General features: G+C 38.2%; 1 protein-coding gene across 1 annotated transcript; it reads left to right on the forward strand.

The window, feature by feature from the left end:
- Nucleotides 1-1,124: 1,124 nt before the first annotated feature.
- SPIN1 (spindlin 1) lies at nt 1,125-13,880 on the forward strand. Its single transcript, XM_010725849.3, has 4 exons — nt 1,125-1,213; nt 6,322-6,575; nt 7,510-7,743; nt 10,077-13,880. The coding sequence occupies exons 1-4, from the start codon at nt 1,188-1,190 to the stop codon at nt 10,274-10,276; spliced, it is 714 nt and encodes a 237-aa protein (XP_010724151.1). The 5' UTR covers nt 1,125-1,187; the 3' UTR covers nt 10,277-13,880.
- The last annotated feature ends 6,301 nt before the right edge of the window (nt 13,881-20,181 follow it).

Here is a 20,181-nt window from a genome sequence, read left to right on the forward strand (position 1 = left end):
AGCAGCAGCATTCTCACAACCATCACCAGCCTTCTTTTCTCCTTTGCTTTCTCTTATTATAAGGTTTTAAGTTTTCACATTCATCCCAAATATCCTGGAATAAGTGCAATGCCCTTCTATCCATGAAAAATCACACCAAAGATTTCTGTCCATCCTTCAGATTTTTCTGCTAGCTTCTTCCAGGCTTTGTTTGCACTCAAGTGCACAGGGTAAATGTTCCGCACATTTAAGGAGCCCATATGCAGCTATTGTTTTCACTACTTTTCCTAAATCGCTGTGTGAAGTACCTTTCTTTAGACTCTTATTCATGACTGTCATACTTTATCAGAATTCTCAGTACTGCTTACCATCTGCCCTGTGATGTCATGGACTTTCTTGTGCATTATGCCTCTACTGGCAAGAATGCAGGACTCTCTTACCAGATTCTTTTGCATACTTCACAAAAGGAGGCTTTAACTCTTTAAACACATTATTTTAAGTCTTTAGACATTTCATTACTGTTTGATTTAGCAAAATATTACAGCAATTAAAGTATAAGTTATGCTTGGCAGAATTAATATAGTAATTGTAACGTCCAGCTGAATCACAATGCAAATATGATTCTATTTAACATGTCTATAACAAGCTCCTCATCATAGTGCTAGACATTCTTAGTTGTTCAAAAGGAATATATGAGTTGAAGCCAACTTAAGAGACTTGCTCTCTTCATGCCTCTTTTGTTTATTGCTTAGTTTTCTTATGTTCTTTAGGCTGAATCATATGTATGCTTCCTCCATGTTGGTCTGATTAATTCAGCAAGACATGCATTTGCAGTTTTTGATTAGCGTAAGAACAGACAGTTACACAATCATCTAACTGTTGTAGCTAGCTGGTCATCTCAACTATTGTGGCCATTTTTCTAGAACATAGACCAGGTCCCTGTTAAGTGAAGTTCAGCCTTTTTAGCTATTGTAGCCTCGTCACTCCTCAAGCTTATTTCTTATTTCTGTAAAGCCTTCTCCCATTGCAGGCGTACATTGATAATTCACAACATGACATCTTTGGATTGTGTACATTTTAGTGCTCATAGAGAAATTTTTATATATAAGTTTTTTTAATATAGATTGTTGTGACGTTGTACACAGACTTTATTTTTCAGTAATTCCATCATCATTTATATTGTAGGTCATGCAGGAGTCTCTGCCAGTATGATGAAGAAAAGAACTTCCCACAAGTAAGTTGTTAATATTTTTACAAAAATATAGCTGTCTGTAACTGGAAGGACTGTTTTAGAAATATATCTGCATTGTTCCAATCACTTAGCTTCTGTAAAATTTAGGGAATAGCATTCAGTCGTTTTGTGTAGAGTCAGACTTCAGTTCTTTCTGGAGAGTGGTAGGAAAGAATAAGCCACTAAGGGAGTTTTAAGCATCATTTTTGAATGTTATTCTGAAATTATCTTGTGACTACAATTTATAATTTCTCTGGGATTCAGAGAGAAGCAGTTGCAAGCCAGAAACCAGTCACATGTACTCAGGGACCTCTGTTAATCTGGCAAAACGTTCATCCGTTACTAACAATTCTAAAGCATTCTTACTGGTAGACCAGTATGGAAACCTTAGAAATATTTTATCTTCCATTCACAAGAACTGTAGTTTTGAAAAGGATTTTTCACTTTTCTGAAATAAAGGACATCTGAAGTATGTCTGTTAGAAGACTGCTATTCATGTGTACAGGATATCTTCTTATGCATTCTCATGACATGCATTATTTCCTGTACAAGATCTTCAATTAGCAGCTGAAGGTTGCTGAGTAGCTGTGAGAAAATAGTTAATACTTTGGGCATTATTGATCTTAGTATCAAACAGTGAGATGTATCTGACTGCATCTCTGATGGAGAAATCTAGGCTGCTTTAGCCTGAAACTTATTAAAAAGTCACTAGTTCCATTTTAAACCTAAAGTCCTATTATAGTGGTTTATGACATGCATCAATGCAAAGCAGTTTGCCTAGCAAGTGTATTGTCAGTGACTTAACATTTTTGAATAAGTAATAATTGTTTCCCAGAGACAAAATTTTATGTAAAATTACTCTAATCCCTTCCACCAACTCATCATTATCCATTCTTATCTATCTTCATAGAAGGCAAAGACATAAGTTTATTTGTCTAGAGGCAGGTAGAGTTGGTTAAAACTTAATTTCTCTTGTTCTTTTTCAACCGCTCAGAGAAAGGAGTGTATGATGGGAAGACTATCAGAGGTGGGTTGCCTTTTGTACTTGAGGGTGGCTAGATTTGTCTTTACTGTTGTGTTGATATACAGTTTTTAAATACCTAAATAGGTTGTGCATTTGCTAGCATAAAGGCTATATGATACAATTTTGAGGAATTTAACTATCCAGCTTAGTTTTATGTTAATTTAGCCTAGTTCAACTGTTTCTGGATCATTTAGTGAAGGTTTTATGTGCCAAACGAAGATACGTGTTGTTCACTGACTTATCTGAGAATAAGAGAGACTAGCAGAGAATTGTTTACATGCGTAATTTACAGTAAGAAAGTGAGATATGGATGATTCTGTAAAAATATGTGCTTATAATACTCTGAGTTGTTACAGTAGACAGTAAGTAATGCATACTTTGTTGTTGATTTAGCTATCATGACTTTTATATTCCTCATTTAATATAAAACAAGAGGAACAAGCCTATCGGTATGTTAAGGCCATAGGGGAGACTTTGTACTTGTTACAGAATTTTTGTGGCAGAGGGAAGAGCCAAGAGTACATAAGAGAGCATGATTTAAGGAAGTGATCATATGAGCAATGCAGATTACTCTTCTGAAGTCATCACTAAGTGGTAGTCAACTGTTGAGCCTTTTGGAAAGGATTCAGCCATGGTTATAGTGTTCAATATATAGTATACTCAGTTGTATAAGGACAGATCTTCCAGATGATGTCAGTGGATAGTGACGATTGCTGTGAATATGAATCTGACCTCATTAGCATCAGATCAGTCAGTAGTCTCTCAGATCTCATTCTTTTTCCACTCTTGGTACTTAAGAAAAGAGTACAAGAAATTATGTATGTATCAATCCTTTCTTCTCCCCACATTTCTTGTAGTTTGCAATTTGAGGATCTCAAGGTGCAGGTTGTACCTATAGTTTAACTATCAGTGAACCTAGCCTTTTGAATTTCTGATCCCTCTTTAAACCAACTTGTAATCTTGGCTCCTGCAGCATCGTAAGATTTTGCAACTAAATAGTGAGTTTTGAGGGAGTGTAGAAAGCACTTTGTCTAACATGCCTCATAATCTGAATATTGTGAAAAGTAGTTAATAATAATTGTTTCATTGCCATTCTGCTATTGGTGGTAGACTGTAATAAGTTCGGGGTCCCATTTTTAATAGTTTTTCTTCCTCATACTATGAAAGCCTGAAATTATTTGGACCATTGCTGTTGTGCTGCACTTACACAATTGCAGAGTTTTCTTGCCAGTTTTTTTGCAGCTGTGCTTTTTTTTTTGGTTTTTTTTGGTTTTTTGTTTTGTTTTGTTTTGTTTTTTGTTTTTTTTTCCTCCTAAATCTTAGGGGTATGGCTTTCTTTCATTCCTTTGCTTTTCTTTCCCTAGTTCTAACTCATATTTCTCTGAGAGCTGGACAAAACTTAAATTTTTTCGAAAGTTAATTAAAAGGACAACTAGATAGACTATTGGAAATTGCCGTGCTCCTTTTATAAATACCAGTTTGTCTTGTAAGCACAGTCCTGAAGTAATGGTTCTCAGCTGCCAATCGTAAGTAGTTCTGCAGTACACTGTTTTTCCTGTTAGCACATACAAAATGAAAGTTTGTATGAGGACCATCTAAGCATAAATTGAAGAAGCAGGAAGATTTCTTTCTGCCTGTGTAGTCTCACAAACCTGGTTTCGATAATGAAGCCTTTTCATAACTAGGTTTTCTTTACCAGCTTAATGTCTTCAAGGTATGGAAGAGGATCTGAAACACACTGAGGATATGTCTGATGTGTTGAGAACTATTTCTAGGGCTTGCTGTTTTTTTGTTTGTTTGACTCCATGTGTTGTATGTATCTAGAAAAATTATCTCAATCTGAAAATCTGAGTGGAATTTTTGAAGAGAATTCTAATAGAGGTAAACATTTTGGGTCTTCTGGATATAGCATCTCAGAGGCTGTGTATATTTTTATTACTTGGTGTATTACAGAAACAGCATACTGTTAAGGTATTACTTGGGTTCATTACTTTCTGTCTTGGATGAAAATAAATTGGTAGCTGTTACTTAAGAAGCTATATATTTTTTCTTACCACATGTTCATATGTAAGAAAATATAAATTTTCCTTGGAAATGTACTAATTTAAAGATCTCATTTTTTACATTAAAAAATATTGCAAATGAGAGCGAATGGCAGTTCAGTAGTAGAACAGCCTTCAAAAACAACTTGATCTGGCTGGTGTTTGACTACATTTGTTTTTTGCTCTCTCCAAGGCATTTTAAAAGGTAATTACTAGTTTGAACTCACTTTTGCAGTATTTTTTCATCGTATTATTTAGAATGACTATGAAGCTTTTCACTTACTTGTTTCACTTTAAACATTTCAGGGTGCTTTACAGGTAGAAAGCAAAAATTGAAATTGAACAGTATCTTTAAACTTTTCAAGAATCAGATAACTAGCAGCATATATAAACATAAAAAACTGATGTTATTGTAGCTTTCAAGTTTTTTTACTTTGTTTTATTCTGTCTTAAGTGATACTAAGATTCATTAGAACTAAGTAAATGTAAGACTCATTTCTGTTGTCTCATCTCAGTCATAATAAAGTATTACTGAGACCATTATAATTTAAAAAAAAAAGAAAACTTGAGCAAGAGCTTGAAAATGCGTTCTAGTTTCAGCATAAAATTAAAACCAACTGTGAGAAAGAGCCTTGTAGCTGATAGTTTATAATAATTTATGCTCTCAGAAGTTAGGACTACAAACACTGTAGCCTTTTCTTGCTGAAAAATTCTAATCATAAAAGGGGAATTTTGTTAAATTCAACCATTGAAGTTTCTGCTAAGATCTTTTTCTGGAGGTGGAACAAGCTGATGAAATAATCATACATCTCGTTTTTGATAGAATTTTGATTACATCTTCAGCATTATACATTCTAGTTTCATATATGAGTGCCTTATTCTGTAGGACTGAGATTTCACTGCTGTCTTCTTTGTATCTCTATCATACATGCACTGCTCTGTGAGCTCTCATCATCTTTCTTTTCAGTTACTGCTGTCTTTAAGGAAAACAAATTGTTTTGTTTGTAAGCTATTTTCATTCTTCAGATGTTGCTTTTAAGAATGTTATTGCATGTTTGCCATATAAATGAAGTATGTAACAGGTAGTAACTAATCAAAACAGTTACTTTAGTATTAGTTGAGATTCACCAGTATTTTGATGTGTCACCCCTCTAAATAATCATTTTAAGAATTAAAATGTATATTAAAAAATGCTAAAATAAACATAGTACTAATTTCCTATCCCCAGTATACTGTCATAATGTTCGTATGTTTCTTCCATTTGTATTCGAATGGTCAGTTGGTGATTTTAATAACTGTATAGAATAAAACTTGCATAAAGCATTCAGTGCTTTGTCAAATAGCTTATGTGATTGCTGATCAGAACAACTGATATTCACCAGAAGGAATTTTCATGCAACTTCCATGAAAACAAGAAAGGCAGAAAAATGTTTAGTTCGCTAAGAAGTATGCCTTCTATTGCCATTACCATTACGTATAATTTTAACGGTGTTACAATAAAAAGGAATGCCAGAGGAATGTTATTGCTGACATACCTGTAAAAATACTTCGACTCCAAAATAAGCAAAGAAGGAAGCTAAATATCCTTCAGATGAAAACACAGGTTATAGGAGAAAAAAATGCCTTAGAAGAATTTTAGTCACCTGACAGTAATACTTCCACTCATTTCTTCATCCTGATGTAAGGGATTTATGTTTACTATTCACAAGGGAGAGAAACGAGATAGTAAAGTTCTGTGAGGTAACTGTGCTTTGAGATGTGATCAGGTGAGTTGATAGCATAGCTATTTTGCTCTTAAGCAAACTAGTTTCAGGTATACAATTACAAAACTCTCATTAAAATGTTGCTGGGAGTAATACACTACTCTTGAGTATGTTTTTGTTGGTTGGTTGTTTTGTTTTGTTTTTTTTCCAGCATAGCGTCATAAGCTTTATACTTTTATTTCGCTAAGATACACTAACCTGCAGACAAAGTACACAAATTCTTATCCAGAGTAGAATTTTGAATATATGCTTATTTAATATTATGTTTGTATCTGTGTACAGAAAGCACAGAAACAATGTGGGACCAAGCAAACCTATTTCTCAGCCACGAAGAAACATTGTAGGCTGCAGAATACAGCATGGATGGAAAGAAGGGAGTGGACCTGTAACACAGTGGAAGGGCACAGTTCTTGACCAAGTTCCTGTAAATCCCTCTCTTTATCTTATAAAGTATGATGGATTTGATTGTGTATATGGACTAGAGCTGCACAAAGATGAAAGAGTTTCTGCACTTGAAGTCCTTCCAGACAGAGTTGGTAAGTGTTTGGTTTTCCTAAATACACACATATATTTTGACACTTATTTTTGAATGTTCTCTCTCAGTAATTCCCGGCATCCCCAAGATGACATCAGATTACTTAGATTTCATTAATTATTTTTTGTCACGTGGCAGGTAATCTTAAATGTTCTGTTTAAATTTTCTGATTTCACAAAGATCTGACAATATCAGAGAATCCAGTAGTCTTTTTGGGATGGTTTTTTTTTTGTCTTTAAATAGCATATATTACATTCTGTGGGTTTTGTTTAGAGTCTTACCATAACAAGATTATGAAAAGTTAACTTTGATTTTTCCATTAAAATTTAAACTCTAGGTGATCTTGGTTATGTTGTCTGTAGTATTTCTGGAAGTGATATTTTTCCTTCTGTATATTACCTAAGTATTTCTCATAACAACAGGAAACATTTTCTAAGACTTCACTTTCCTTGAACTGCTCTCTGTTCGACTTCTCTTCCTTTTCTTGTTTGCCTGACCTACTCACTGCCCAATATCTAGCTAATATACAAATAGTTTTCATTGCTGTGGCCTATGCTGGTATTGCATTATGAGTATTTGATCTTGAGCAAGGCATTCAAGGCCAGGCTGGATGTGGCTCTGTGCAGACTGGTCTAGTGGTTGGTGACCCTACACGTAGCAGGGGGGTTGAAACTAGATGATCATTGTGGTCCTTTTCAACCCAGGCCATTCTGTGATTTTATGATATGAGCAATACAGTGATTTATTGTTTTAATAACACTAGTAAAATTCTGCATTTCTTCACTAAGTAAACTCTCTGGAATGAACAGTATTTGCTTTGTATATGAATTGACTAACTTCAAATAAAATCTGTTTGTGAATCATGAGACAAAAACTTTTTCACAGTGGCATATAATTGTGCTTTTGAATGAACTTACGGAATGTTGTCATTGCAGCTTCATCTCGAATTAGTGATGCCCACCTGGCAGACACAATGATTGGCAAAGCTGTGGAACATATGTTTGAGACAGAAGATGGCTCAAAAGATGAATGGAGGGGGATGGTCTTGGCTCGAGCTCCTATTATGAACACATGGTTTTATATTACCTATGAGAAAGATCCTGTCTTGTACATGTACCAACTCTTAGATGATTATAAAGAGGGTGACCTTCGCATTATGCCTGATTCAAGTAAGTAGGCCCACTAACATTTTTTTCTCTTCTGGAAAGCATCATCTTTTTACATAAGTATTTGCGTGTATTTATGGACATGTGTACAATCAATAAATATACAGATGGTATAGCATATCCAGGAGCTTGGATGATGTAATTATTATATTGGAGTAGGAAAAGAAAGACACTCACCCTATCCTGGGCTTGCAAAATAGACTCCAGTGGAACAGATCTCCAGAGAGATCCTTCCCCACTGGCAGTCAGCTCTTAAATGGGTCTTGGAGAGGTGGAGCCAGGCTCCACCCCTTCCTGCAGCACAGGTGAATTGCCTTCACCTGTACTCCCGTGGCTGACTCATTGCTTGCCTCAGGTGATCAATCAGAGGTTCAGGCAGCCCCTCAGCAGCCCCATACAATATGGGAGTTTGTTTTCATGGACATGATCCTGTATGAATGCATTTCTGTTAATCTGAGAAGTTGTGGGGGTGGTTTGTTTATTCATCTGCTTAAAAATTGCTCGCTCACTCTAGATACACTTCTGGACATATCTGTAGACTGGGCTAGAGCTGATTGTGGATGCAATTCCAAATTTGATTATAGAGGGTTTGGATTGCATGGAACTTGTATTTGGAAACTACATAGTTGAGATCCTCTGCTTAAGAAGTAAAGCAAATTTGTGGATGAACAGTTGCCTGATCTGTTGAGGTCAAGGAGTTGTAGTAAATGGGGTTACATTAGACTGTTGGGGTTCCTAAGGCTCCTTTTTAGGGCCAGTTCTATTCAGTGTTTTTATAAGTGATCTGGACACAGTACTCAAAAGCACACTAAGTTTGCAGATGATGTTAAAATAATTCTTATAACTTGGAAAATTTCATTTTTAATCAGCAGAGGAGTATATGCAGTAAGTAGAGGAAAACTGCTTTCTATAATTATTCTTAACTTTGCTGAAAATATGTTCTTGCTAGTATGCAAGAGATTCTATCTGGAGTTTTATTAGAAACTCAACAAACCAGAAGCTTTCCACTACTGTTCTTAATAGGAAAGAGGTGTTGTAGCTCACAGAGATTGTTTTTTATTTGTATTTCTGAAGCAGTTTAATTTAGCTGTGGTAGGTCTTCAAAGTGGAAAATCTTCGAGCAGTTTATTGGGGAAAAGAAGCACTTAAGCTACTGAAAATTCATTTTCTTTCACATGTTGCAAAATGAAGAAAGAAAACGGTAGATATGGGGAGTTTTTTTTCCTTGTTTCTTGAAATGAAAGTTTTTCTGGCTTTTCCTACTAATGTGAAGAATTTTTGGAGAATAAATATTGTTCAAGAGTATAGGATAGAGTAGAATTTGCCATAGTGTTAAACTAGAACTTATAGGGAAGTTTATTTTTTCAAGCTTAGGTTGTTACTTGTCTTTGTGTTTGTCTTTGTCTTTGTGAGAACACAAAGATGTTAGTAACTTCTTTTAAGCTCTTTTTTCTTTGTAAGGAAAAAATACCGGTTTTGATACTAAAACTGTGTTAATACTGCACAATTCTTTCTAATTAAAATGTGTTAGCTTACGTTTTGTCAACAAATATTTCACATAAATCTGATTTTGAGAGAATGATAACTACTTGTGATGATGCATTTATGGAGGAATTGTACATTTACAGAGAAACTTCATAAAAGAAGCAGAGAAAGAATGTGGGTTTTTTGGTGAGGCTAACTTCCAGTTCTCCAGGACACTGCTATTATTCTTATTGTATTTATTCTATAATTTACTTGTCTTTTTGCATCCACATGTGGCATAGACATTGTCAAAAAATACAAGGGCATTTTTGGGTAGATTTTGCTAGCCAAGCAAATAATACGGTTAGACTTCAGTAATGATATCTATTCCAACGTCCCATCAAAAGCTCTAACAAAGAGGTTACTCTTAGCACACATCTTGGAAGTGTGCCTGTTCCATATATTCAAACATCGCATAATGTCTGTGTAGGGGGTAGCTGCTGATGAGATCCAGTCTTGTTCCTGCTGGTAGCTTAAATTCAGTAATCCACAAACATTTTTGATAACATGTATTTAAACCTTTTTGATTAAAGATTAAACAATCAAAAGTGCTGTTTTTGACTTTGTAAAATTGAACTGTTGTCATGTTCACTGACACATTATGTTAACTGACATTATTGGTAGGCTAAAAAAATACGCAACTGTACATTCCAGAAGTACACTGGTTATTAAATTTTTGTCCGAACAAAACAGCATACTATGTATTTAAAAGTTCTGATAGTTTCTTACTGATTTTGCAGATGAGTTTGATGTTGTTTTCCATACTGAAATTCTATCCATGCCTACCAAACTACACTGGTTTTGTGTTACAGATGATTCACCTCCTGCAGAACGGGAACCAGGTGAAGTTGTGGACAGCCTGGTAGGCAAACAAGTGGAATATGCCAAAGAAGATGGCTCAAAACGGACTGGCATGGTCATTCATCAAGTTGAAGCCAAACCATCTGTCTATTTCATCAAGTTTGATGATGATTTCCATATTTATGTCTATGATTTGGTGAAGACATCCTAGACATCATTGTGAACTCTGCCAAATTTGTGGAACTATTAAGTGTAAAATTTGTAGACACAAAGACTTGACTGCTTTCCAGTTTAATGAAAGCTTAAATGTCCCTGCGAACCCACAATCTCTGCCAGCAAAACTGTTTTGTTCTGAATAATAGGAAAAAAATTATGTGAACATGACACATTTTGTGTAGGAGAACTCCTTTTCTTGGAGGAAGTCAGTATATCTCGGCAGGAGGGAGTTAAAAGCAAAAAACAGCTGCAAATTCAGGCTGTGTAAAGTTGATCTAGTATTGTAGTCCTTACTCTAAATTTTTTCATAGATTTTAACTTTCTTCAGCTTTGCACTCACCTCATGCAAGTGTAGCTTGATATTTTGATATACCTTCTTTTTTAACATTAAATTTAATTTCTTGGCTTCTGGCAGTCCTTGTTTTCAGGGTTGGGACAGAATTGATGTTACTGAAAGGTTTGAATGATTTGTGCTGCACTGAGGAGTGCCTAACCCAAGTAACACCAGTCTGCTGTGTTTCTACACTTTATTTTAAATATAGCTTCTTAAGAATTTGCAGTACATGGAAATACTTGTGCATTTTTAGTAGTCACATGGCTGTAGAATATCAAGTGTTTGACTTGCGCACCTTTCAGTGAAAAGTCTTAAAACTATAAAAATATATTTAATCTGTATAACCAGTTAACTAGAAAATGCAAGGTTAATAGCCCGTATTTACAAGTTGTAGGAACCAGTAAAATACAAGCAACAAGGCTGCCTTCACTCCTAAATGTTGTACTTCTTTATTTGCTCATTACACTCTCTTAGCAAAACACAAGTGCTTGGTGCCACAAGTTTAACAGTATATATATGCTACTTCAGAAGACTTTAGACTACGCATTGGCAATCAGTAGTCTCTCATCTAATACCAAAATCTAGCAACCTGAATGTGTGGATTAGATGCCTAACAATGGTTATATTTTACATGGTAAATACAGTCTCAAAGGGGGTGGAGGGTCAGGAATCATTTTTTATTGAAGACTTAATTGTAGAAAAGGAAAGGCATTTGTTGCCTTCTGTTCAGTCTGTTGCATTCTGTTGTTTGCCTGATTTTGTTGTTGTTTTCTTCTTTGATTTTTTTTTGTTTGTTTGTTTCTAACCATTTTGATTCAAAAAGGCACCTTCCCAACTGAATCTTTTTCTGGCGTTTCTACAGTAGGAGTGTCCAGACAAATCTGCAGCTTAAATCTGTTGTTGCTTTTTGTGGTGTAGATTGTACTTACTTTGAGATATGCTGTTACTTGAATTTCATTCTGTGAACACTACAGTTCTGCATGCCAGTGGTGTGCTATCTCATTGAAGCTACAGGCAGTCTCAGTGATTCAGCCATCTGCATTAGATTGTGGAAGTACCTAGCAGCCCTCAGCAGCAAAATCCTTTCACAGTTGTAATCTTGCAGGATAGTTGCAAATGAAGATTAGGGTTGTTGGTGGGGTGTTTTTCTTTTTGTTTGTTTGAGTTTGTTTGTTTGTTTGTTTTTTTGTTCTTGTAAGTGTGGCAGCTTTTGAAAGCATAAGAATGGCAACAACGATCAGCACAGCAACAAAATTGTCGTGTTACACAAAGGCGGAGCTCTGCAAGTTTCAAAGAACTGCTTCATGAAAGTGCAGTTTTGTGAAGACAGCGCTGTTGATGGAACATGCACTCTGAAATCCACCCTTATGCCATTAGTGGAAGGATGCAGGAGATATGCTGTTAATCAGAGATCAGAAGTCTGTGTGATCTCAGATTTGGGTATACCGAAGACTCGGTGGTTTAAGCCCCTTTCTGTCCATTTTTTTTGCTTGATTTCATATTTTAGCCTTAAGGCTTGTGCCTCATTATGCTGTTGAATTGTAATAAATACTCACCATATAAATATGATACCTTAATTCTTTGTCCATTGCTATTATATTGCATTATGTCCGGTTATTTCACCATGGGCAACCAAAGGCAGGCTATTGTCTTATAGTGAATAGCTTCTCAATGCAGTCCTTAAGCACTAGGTACCTGAGTAAATGTTCCTTGTGTTTTGAACAAAGTGAGCAGATTTGCAACACAGTGTTTTCATCCTGCAGATCTGTTATATGTGTTTTCTATTGACTCTTAAGAGTCCTGCATGTAAATCTCAAAGCTGAGCCTGGCTCCATGAGCCCAAGTTGATATTTCTGGCAACACGAATGAGTGAGTGTATTGATGACACACAAGACACGTGAATAACTTAGTACACTGATTTTGGGGCTATACATTGAGGAATGTGTTTGTTTTGAAAGATCTGAGGTTTAGATCTAGGAGAACACTTTTAGCATTAGGCTTGCATTTGTGGGTTGTCTGCAAGCCACTTTAATACACCACATATTCTGCCAATTAGGGTATAATCTATAAACTGTAAATTTTATGGTTGTTTTTAGATGTCCCCATTGGCTATTTTATGGGTATTTCTTTTCATTTTTTCTTCTTTCCTTTTTCTTTCTTTTCTCTTTTTTTCAGTAGCTTAAACCACCTTTTTGAGACTTGAGACTAATTCCACTCCCTGCCCATCTTCTTTGGGCTTTGTTTTAGGCTCATGTTTCAGATCTGCATGCAGTGCTTGCGTTACCCTGGTAACTAAATGTTGGTTCCTTGTTCTAGGGGTTCAACATTACTTTCCAAAATTACATAGGGCCTGTGATGGCACAGGCCATGGATCTTTGTATAAAAGTTATTGGCCTTTCACATTTACCTGCTGTAGTACTGTTGTATATTGTGTGTGTGTGCGTGTGTGATGTCAGGCTGCCATGTAAAACTTTTTAAAAGGAAAAAAGTTAAATGCAGACCATCATTTTTTGCATGCTTAGGGGGTTAGAACGTTCAATGTAACAAACTAAAGTTGCATGTTAAAAATGTTTAGGTTTGGTTTTGTTCTGTTTTTATTTTGTGTTCAGTTTTTGTGAGTTTGCTTATTGTGCTGTTTTAATGGTTGTTAGTAGGATTAAATGCACCGGTGAGACAAGCATAGTGCCAACAGAAGGTAATTTTTCCAGTTGTATGTGTCATACAGCATTTAAAGGGACCGTGTATTCTGTTAACAAATAAATAAAGTCACACCTAATCAGTAAAACACTGCATTTTTCTTTTGAGTGCCAAACCCCAAACTAAGTTGGAATGAAATATGGGAAAACCCCTTTTTATTGAAACAGGTAGATAATTTAATTTTAAAAAAGAATTAAAAATGAGGTCTTTGTCTTCAGAAAATTAATTAGTTGCTTATGGGAAAAGAATGACAGTAAAAACAGTTTCTGGTTCCTTGAAAATGCTGTGTTTTTTGTATTTTACATCATTAGTGCAATTTGGATGGTTCTTGGTATGTGTATGGTTCAAAGGTCTTCGTGTTCACATTTTAAAATTAGGTAATGACTTCATCTTTAGAGCTTGGTTTCATTATTTTTATTTTATTTTGAACAATGTAGACAGTTCTCTGTTCTCTGCATTTAGAAGTATAAACACTTTAAATCTGTTACTTAATTCTGTAAGTAATTTTTATAATTATGATGTAACTCTATCCTTAAAACATTTAAAATAAACCCTTTATGTGCAACTATGACTGTAAACTCTTCATGAACAAAACGTAGTAATGTATTTTCAGATTGTGAAAAAGTAGTTTTTTAAAGTTTTCTAATCAATACTGAGCAATGTATGCTGATATAATACCTTATGAAATATGATTACTTGCAAAGCTAAATCTTTATTTGACAAAGGTGAAGTGTAGTGTTTAAATCATATTCCACCAAACACAGAAAAATTCCCCTTCAGGAGAGGATCACACAATGCTCTTGTGAAGAGGCATTTATTTCCACAGCACACAACGAAGTACTTCAGTGGTGGGAAAATGCAGAAGCATTTGGTAATTGTTAGGTGATACGTTTGTGTACTTTGACTTACTTTGTTTAATTTTTGTTGGTGGTGGTTTTGTTTTTTAATTCCTGAGAAGATCCAAAGCAGAGTTGACAATTAGTAAATAACATCATGATGCTGCAAATTTTCTTAAACTATAGGAGCTTTTCACGCTACTATATGAAGACTTCATTCTTTTATGTTAGTAAAGATGAATTACCAAGGCAGACCATCCATGTTGAATCTTTATTCTTCCCTCAGAGTGGAAAGTATTGTACAGATACCCTGAAATACATGTTTTGTCACCAAATTTAGAAAGCTCATTAAATGTAGGCTGAACACCTGTAGCATACTAACATGCAGTTCAGATGAACACCCAAGCCTCTTCTATTCACTTAATTTTCTCCTTTTTATTATATTCTGTTGCATGAAAGACTGGTCCATCTGTATAATGTATACCTCTGCCAATTAGGAGGATCTAAGTCTGCTTAGCAGAAGCATCACATTCGTGGTCTAAGTATTAATCTGCACAAGCTGCCTACATTAAATTGTGGTGAAAATATATAAATACTTTGACCATTGCCTGAACTTGTTTTGTATTACAGCTGCTGAACCAACCTGAGTTTTGTAGTATCTGTTTTCATTAAGGAGAATTTAAACAAAGCTTTATTTAAACAAAGACATTTAAATTCTCCATTCTATAGTAATGAAAATTCCCCTTAAATTTTGCATTAGGAGGCTACTTAAAAGTGTTGAAAATATCCAAATAATTTTGTCAGGATGGTATCTCATAAAAGCAGATTTTATTTGCAATTGCAATGGTGAGCATCCGCAAGCAGGAGCGCCTCTATGGATGCAGTAGTACAGCTTTTGTACCTTGTCTCCCCCATACCTGCCCCCTCCCCTGTTTTCCCACTGGCTGGGTATTCCAATCATACCAAAGATTTACAGTTGTTAATTACATTCTGACACTTGTTGATTCATGTGCTATCTTGTGCCAGTCAGTCACCATCCTACTGTTTCCAAGATGTTTCACCTTATCATGTTGATATAGTGATTCTCTCCAAGGCTTCTTCCATTCTGTCCAGAGGATGCTTCCTTTGTTAAACAAAGAGCACCGAGGGGGAGGGATGCCAGGCCTTCAGATGCCTCTTCAGGCACTTCCTTGGGCATGACTTGTTCTCTGGTTTGGTCAATCTCATGCAGGATATTCTTGCAATGTGTATGACAAAATATTACATATATTCATGCTGACTAGACATAAATTGTTGCTAGCTATACAAGTATATTGCTAATTATTTAACTTGTCCTCCTCAAATTTTCTGTTACTTGGGTCTTGTCTGCCCAGCACCAAATATTAGTAAGGCTTGGAGTATTTCAGAAGGCTGGACAGACAGGAGCTGCAGTCTTTGTGCCCATAACCTACTCCATCTATCTAACCTCTGTGATTATAAATTACTTCACCTATATATTGAGCATGCATTCCTAGGGAAGGTTCATCTAGAGAATAAGTGATGAAAACTATCAGAGAACCCCGAAAAGAAAGCGGAGAGTTGTTCTAATGCAGAAATAATATTTTATTCCCACACAAGCAATTTCAATGTGAGTATCTTGAAAACTGTAATGACAACAGAATCATTAAGGTAGCAGAAGACCTCTAAAATCATCTAATCCGACTATCCATCTACTACCAATGTTGCCCACTAAACAATGTCCCGCAGTACCACACCTACGCATTTCTTGAACACCTTGAGGAGCAATGAATTCAACCACTGTTCAGCATAGCTCATTCTGGTCCATGACCACTCTTCTAGTGAAGTAGTTTTGTCTTATATCCGACCTTAAACTCTCCTGATGCAACTTGAGCACTCTAAACATGTTGTTAGGTAGGTGGGAGAAAAGGCAAACCTCCATCTCACTACAACATCCTTTCACATAGTTGTAGAGAGCTCCAACTTTCCTGTCTCCCATGGGTATCCTCCAGACTGAACAGTTCTTTCCGATGCTCCTCATAAGACTTGCGCTCTAGACCCCTCATCAGCTTCATTGCTCTTCCCTGGACACACTCCAGCGCCTCAATGTCTTCCTTGTAGTGAGGGGCCCAAAACTGAACACAGTACCCCAGCTGATGCCTCAGCAGCGCTAAGTACAAGGGAATGAACACCACCCTGCTCCTGCTGGCAACACTATTTCTGATACAAGCCAGGATGCCATTGGCCTTGGCTGCTTGGGCTTTGGCTGCTTGGGCACACTGCTCACTCAGTTGAGCATCGACCAATATCTCAGGTCTGTTTCTTCTACAGAGTCTTCCTGCTGCTCTGCCCTAAGCATGTAGCATTGCCTGGGGTTGTTGCAACCATAGTGCAGGACCAAGCACTTGGTTTTGTTGAACTTTACCCCACTGGCCTCAGCCCAGTGATCCAGCCTGTCCAGATCCTTCTGTAGAGCTTTCCTACCCTCAGACAGATTGACACTTCCAACCAACTTGGTGTCACTTGCAAACTTACTGACGGTGCACTCTATCTTCTCATCCAGATCCTCAATAAACATACTGAACAGAACGGGCCCCAACACTGACCCCTGAGGAGCACCACTCTGGTCGTGGTCCTCCACCTAGTTCTTTACCCAGCAAAGAGTGTACTTGTCCAAGACACGGGCTGCCAGCTTCTCCAGGAAAATATTGTGGGAGATGGTGTCTAAGTCTTTGCTGAAGTCTAGGAAGACTATGTCAACAACCTTTCCCTCATCTACCAGGTAGGTCACTCAATCATAGAAGGAGATCAGGTTGGTCAAACAGAACCTGCCTTTCATGAGCCCATGCTGGCTGGACCTCATCCCCCAGCTGTCCCACACACACTGTACGATTTCACTCAAGATGATTTGATCTGTAACCTTCCTGGCGCCACGGTCAGGCTGACAAGCTTGTGGTTTCCCAGACCCTTACAAAATTTCATGTAGTTGAAGGTCACGTTGGCAAGTCTCCAATCCTCTCAGACCTCTCAGATTGACCAGAACCATCAATCGATGTTGGAAAGTGGCTTTGCAAAGACCTCCGCCAGCACCCTCAGGTGGATCCAATTTGGCCCCATCTGGCCTTCTGCTAGGTGGACTAGCAGGTCTCTGTCTCCACCAGAATTGTAGGGGGTTCATTCTGTTCCCTATCAGACTGTCAGGTCAGGGAGTAGAGTACCCCAAGGATAACTTTTACCCCAAGGATGTCTGACTTTTAAACACAGATGTAAAGAAGGCTCTGAAAACCTCAGCCTTTTCCTGATTTTTATTCCCCGCCACAACCAGTAAAGGCTGAAGATTCTCCATAGCCCTCCAGTTACCGCTAATATATTTGTAAATAAAGTGTTTTGTTCTCTTTTACTACAATGGCCAGGTTGAATTTAAGCTGGTCTTTTGCCTTTCTAATTTTCTCCCTGCACATGCTAACAACTTCTTTGTACTTTCCCCAAGTCGAGTTGCCCATCCCTTTTTTCACAAGATTTAGATTCTTCTTTTCCTGGAGTCTAGTTCCCTTTTCATCCACACTGGTCTTCCTCCCCAAAGGCTCATCTTACTTGTGGAGGTAGGTAGGAATCCTAGCTGAAGCTGCAGATTGAATACTACCTTATGCTGCTTTCACATCTGCAAGGTTCCTTGTCTGTATGAGCAGGCTAAATTTTTGAAAAGACATTACTCCTTGCTTGGCTAGATTGTCAAGTTTAGCTGCTGGACTGCTGCTTCGGAGCTGTCCCAACCAGAACCGCAGTGACTGATCTCGAGGTAGGGGGGTTTCGGTCAGTTTCTTCATCCAGGGAACCCCGAGATAATAGCAGCCCGGCAGCCTTCGCGAGAGCTGCTGACGTGAAGTGGGCGTTGCCAGGGCAACGGTTCTGCATCCATGCCCCTCTGCCTAGAAAAAGCCTTGGGGAGCAGTGAGGGAGGGTGTGGATCACGTGGGCCGCTCAGACAAGGTGAAACGATAAGCCACCTAATCGCTCGACTACACAGGGAGGCGGGTTGTTATCTCGCTGTGAAACGAGTGATTTTCAGGGCAAACCCCGCGCGGATCAGCGAGTAGGCAGGGCGGGGCACCTTGATATGTAGGAGGGGGTTAGCACTTAGCACTTAACAGGTCACTTCACAGGTCGTTGCGCTCTGGACACACGGAGGTGCAACCGTGGTCACCACATGGCGGCGAGCTGCTGCTAACGGGGATGTGGAGACTCAGACTGAAAGTATGAACGGCCGTGCCACAATTCAGGTCTCAGGCTGCAGAGAATGCCTGATCCTGTCACTGCTGTGGGAATTGAATGTTGTTTCTGCATCAGAACAAAATAAGAATTTTGTTAACTTCATGGTCCCTCTACCGTTTGGGTCCTTTATTAGAACTAATAGTTCTTTTCAGGGGTCTTACTACTTTATTGGGGTTCTATAAGTAAAGTAATATGTATGTATATATGTATAGCCAGCATTGAGAATATATGTCACACACATTGCAATAGTATCCTGCCAATTTAAAAAGACAATTCATTACATACCTCGGGAAGAGCCTGAAGAAGGTATTGAGGAAGATCGGACACCTCCCCTCCATACTCTTTGTTTAACAAGGCCTCTGAACAAAATCACCGTATCAATATGAACAAGAAGAGTGTTGAGACATCTTGGAGACATACGACTGACACCAGATAACAAACAAATTAACAAGTAAATAACAAATGTAAATCCTCTGATAAGATTGTAAACCTGGAGTACCCAGCCAGTGGGGAAACAGGGGAGAGGGGGGAGGCAAGGAGGAGAAAACAGAGTATAAAGGCTGTCATGTTGTGTCCATAGGGGCGCTCCTGCTTGCGGGACGCCCGCCATTGCAATCGCAAATAAAATCTGCTTTTATCAGAGATACCGTCCTGACAAAATTATTTGGATATTTCCAACATTGCTAGAGGAGGGCAGCAGGGATACCAGCTGTGTGTGGTGTGAGCAGGTGGATGATCTGCTCAGCCTGGTGGTAGAGCTAAAGGAGGAAGTAGAAAGGCTGAGGAGCATCCAGGATTGTGGGAAGGAGATCGATGGCCCTCTGCCATCCCTACAAGAAAGATGCGGGGGAGATGCTCCTCAAGCAGTGGGGGATCATGTGCTGTCTCACAATCAGGTGGGAAGTGGTGATCTTAAAGACAGTGAGGGATGGAAACAAGTCCCTGTTTGGGGGCAACAAGCGGACTGCCCCTCAGTGTGTCCCACCTCCCCAGGTGCCCTTACGTAACAGGTATGAGCCTCTGGCGCTGGACGGGCTGGGGGATGTTGGTGAAAGTCATCTGTGTAGGAGAGGTTACCCAAAGCTGGTCAGTCTGCTCCCTGTTTTGTTACAGCATCAGTCAGGAAAAAAAGTAGGGCTGTTATCATAGGGGACTCCCTTCTGAGGGAAACCGAGAGCCCGATAAGCTGCTCTAATCTGTCCCACAGAGAGGTGTGTTGCCTGCCTGGTGCCCAGGTGAGAGATGTTGTGGGAATCAAATGTTGTTTCTGCATTAGAATTGGATGATATTTTTTTTATTTCATGATCTCCGCTGTCATAGTTCTTTTTGGAAGTCCTTCTAATTAACTTGGGGAAGATCTCTGATAGTTTACATCTCCTTTGGGTAAGAAACTGGTTAGAGGGCCGTGCCCAATGGGTAGTAATTAATGGAGTTAAGTCCAGCTGGTGACCCATTTCAAGTGGTGTCCCCCAGGGGTCTGGGGCCTATCTTGTTTAATATCTTCATTGATGACCTAGATGAGGGAATTGAATGTACCCTCAGTAAGTTTGCAGATGACACCACTTTGGGAGGTGATGCTGATCTGCCTGAGGGTAGGGAGGCTCTTCAGAGGAATTTAGATAATCTGGATCACCGGGCTGAGGTGAATGGGATGAGGTTCAACGAGGCCAAGTATCGAGTTCCGCACTTCGGCCACAATAACCCCATGCAGCATTTTAGGCTTGGGGACGAGTGGCTGGATGATTGTGAAGAGGAAAGGGACCT

The sequence above is a fragment of the Meleagris gallopavo genome, chromosome Z (genome assembly GCF_000146605.3).
Source record: "Meleagris gallopavo isolate NT-WF06-2002-E0010 breed Aviagen turkey brand Nicholas breeding stock chromosome Z, Turkey_5.1, whole genome shotgun sequence".
NCBI classification, from domain to species: domain Eukaryota; kingdom Metazoa; phylum Chordata; class Aves; order Galliformes; family Phasianidae; genus Meleagris; species Meleagris gallopavo.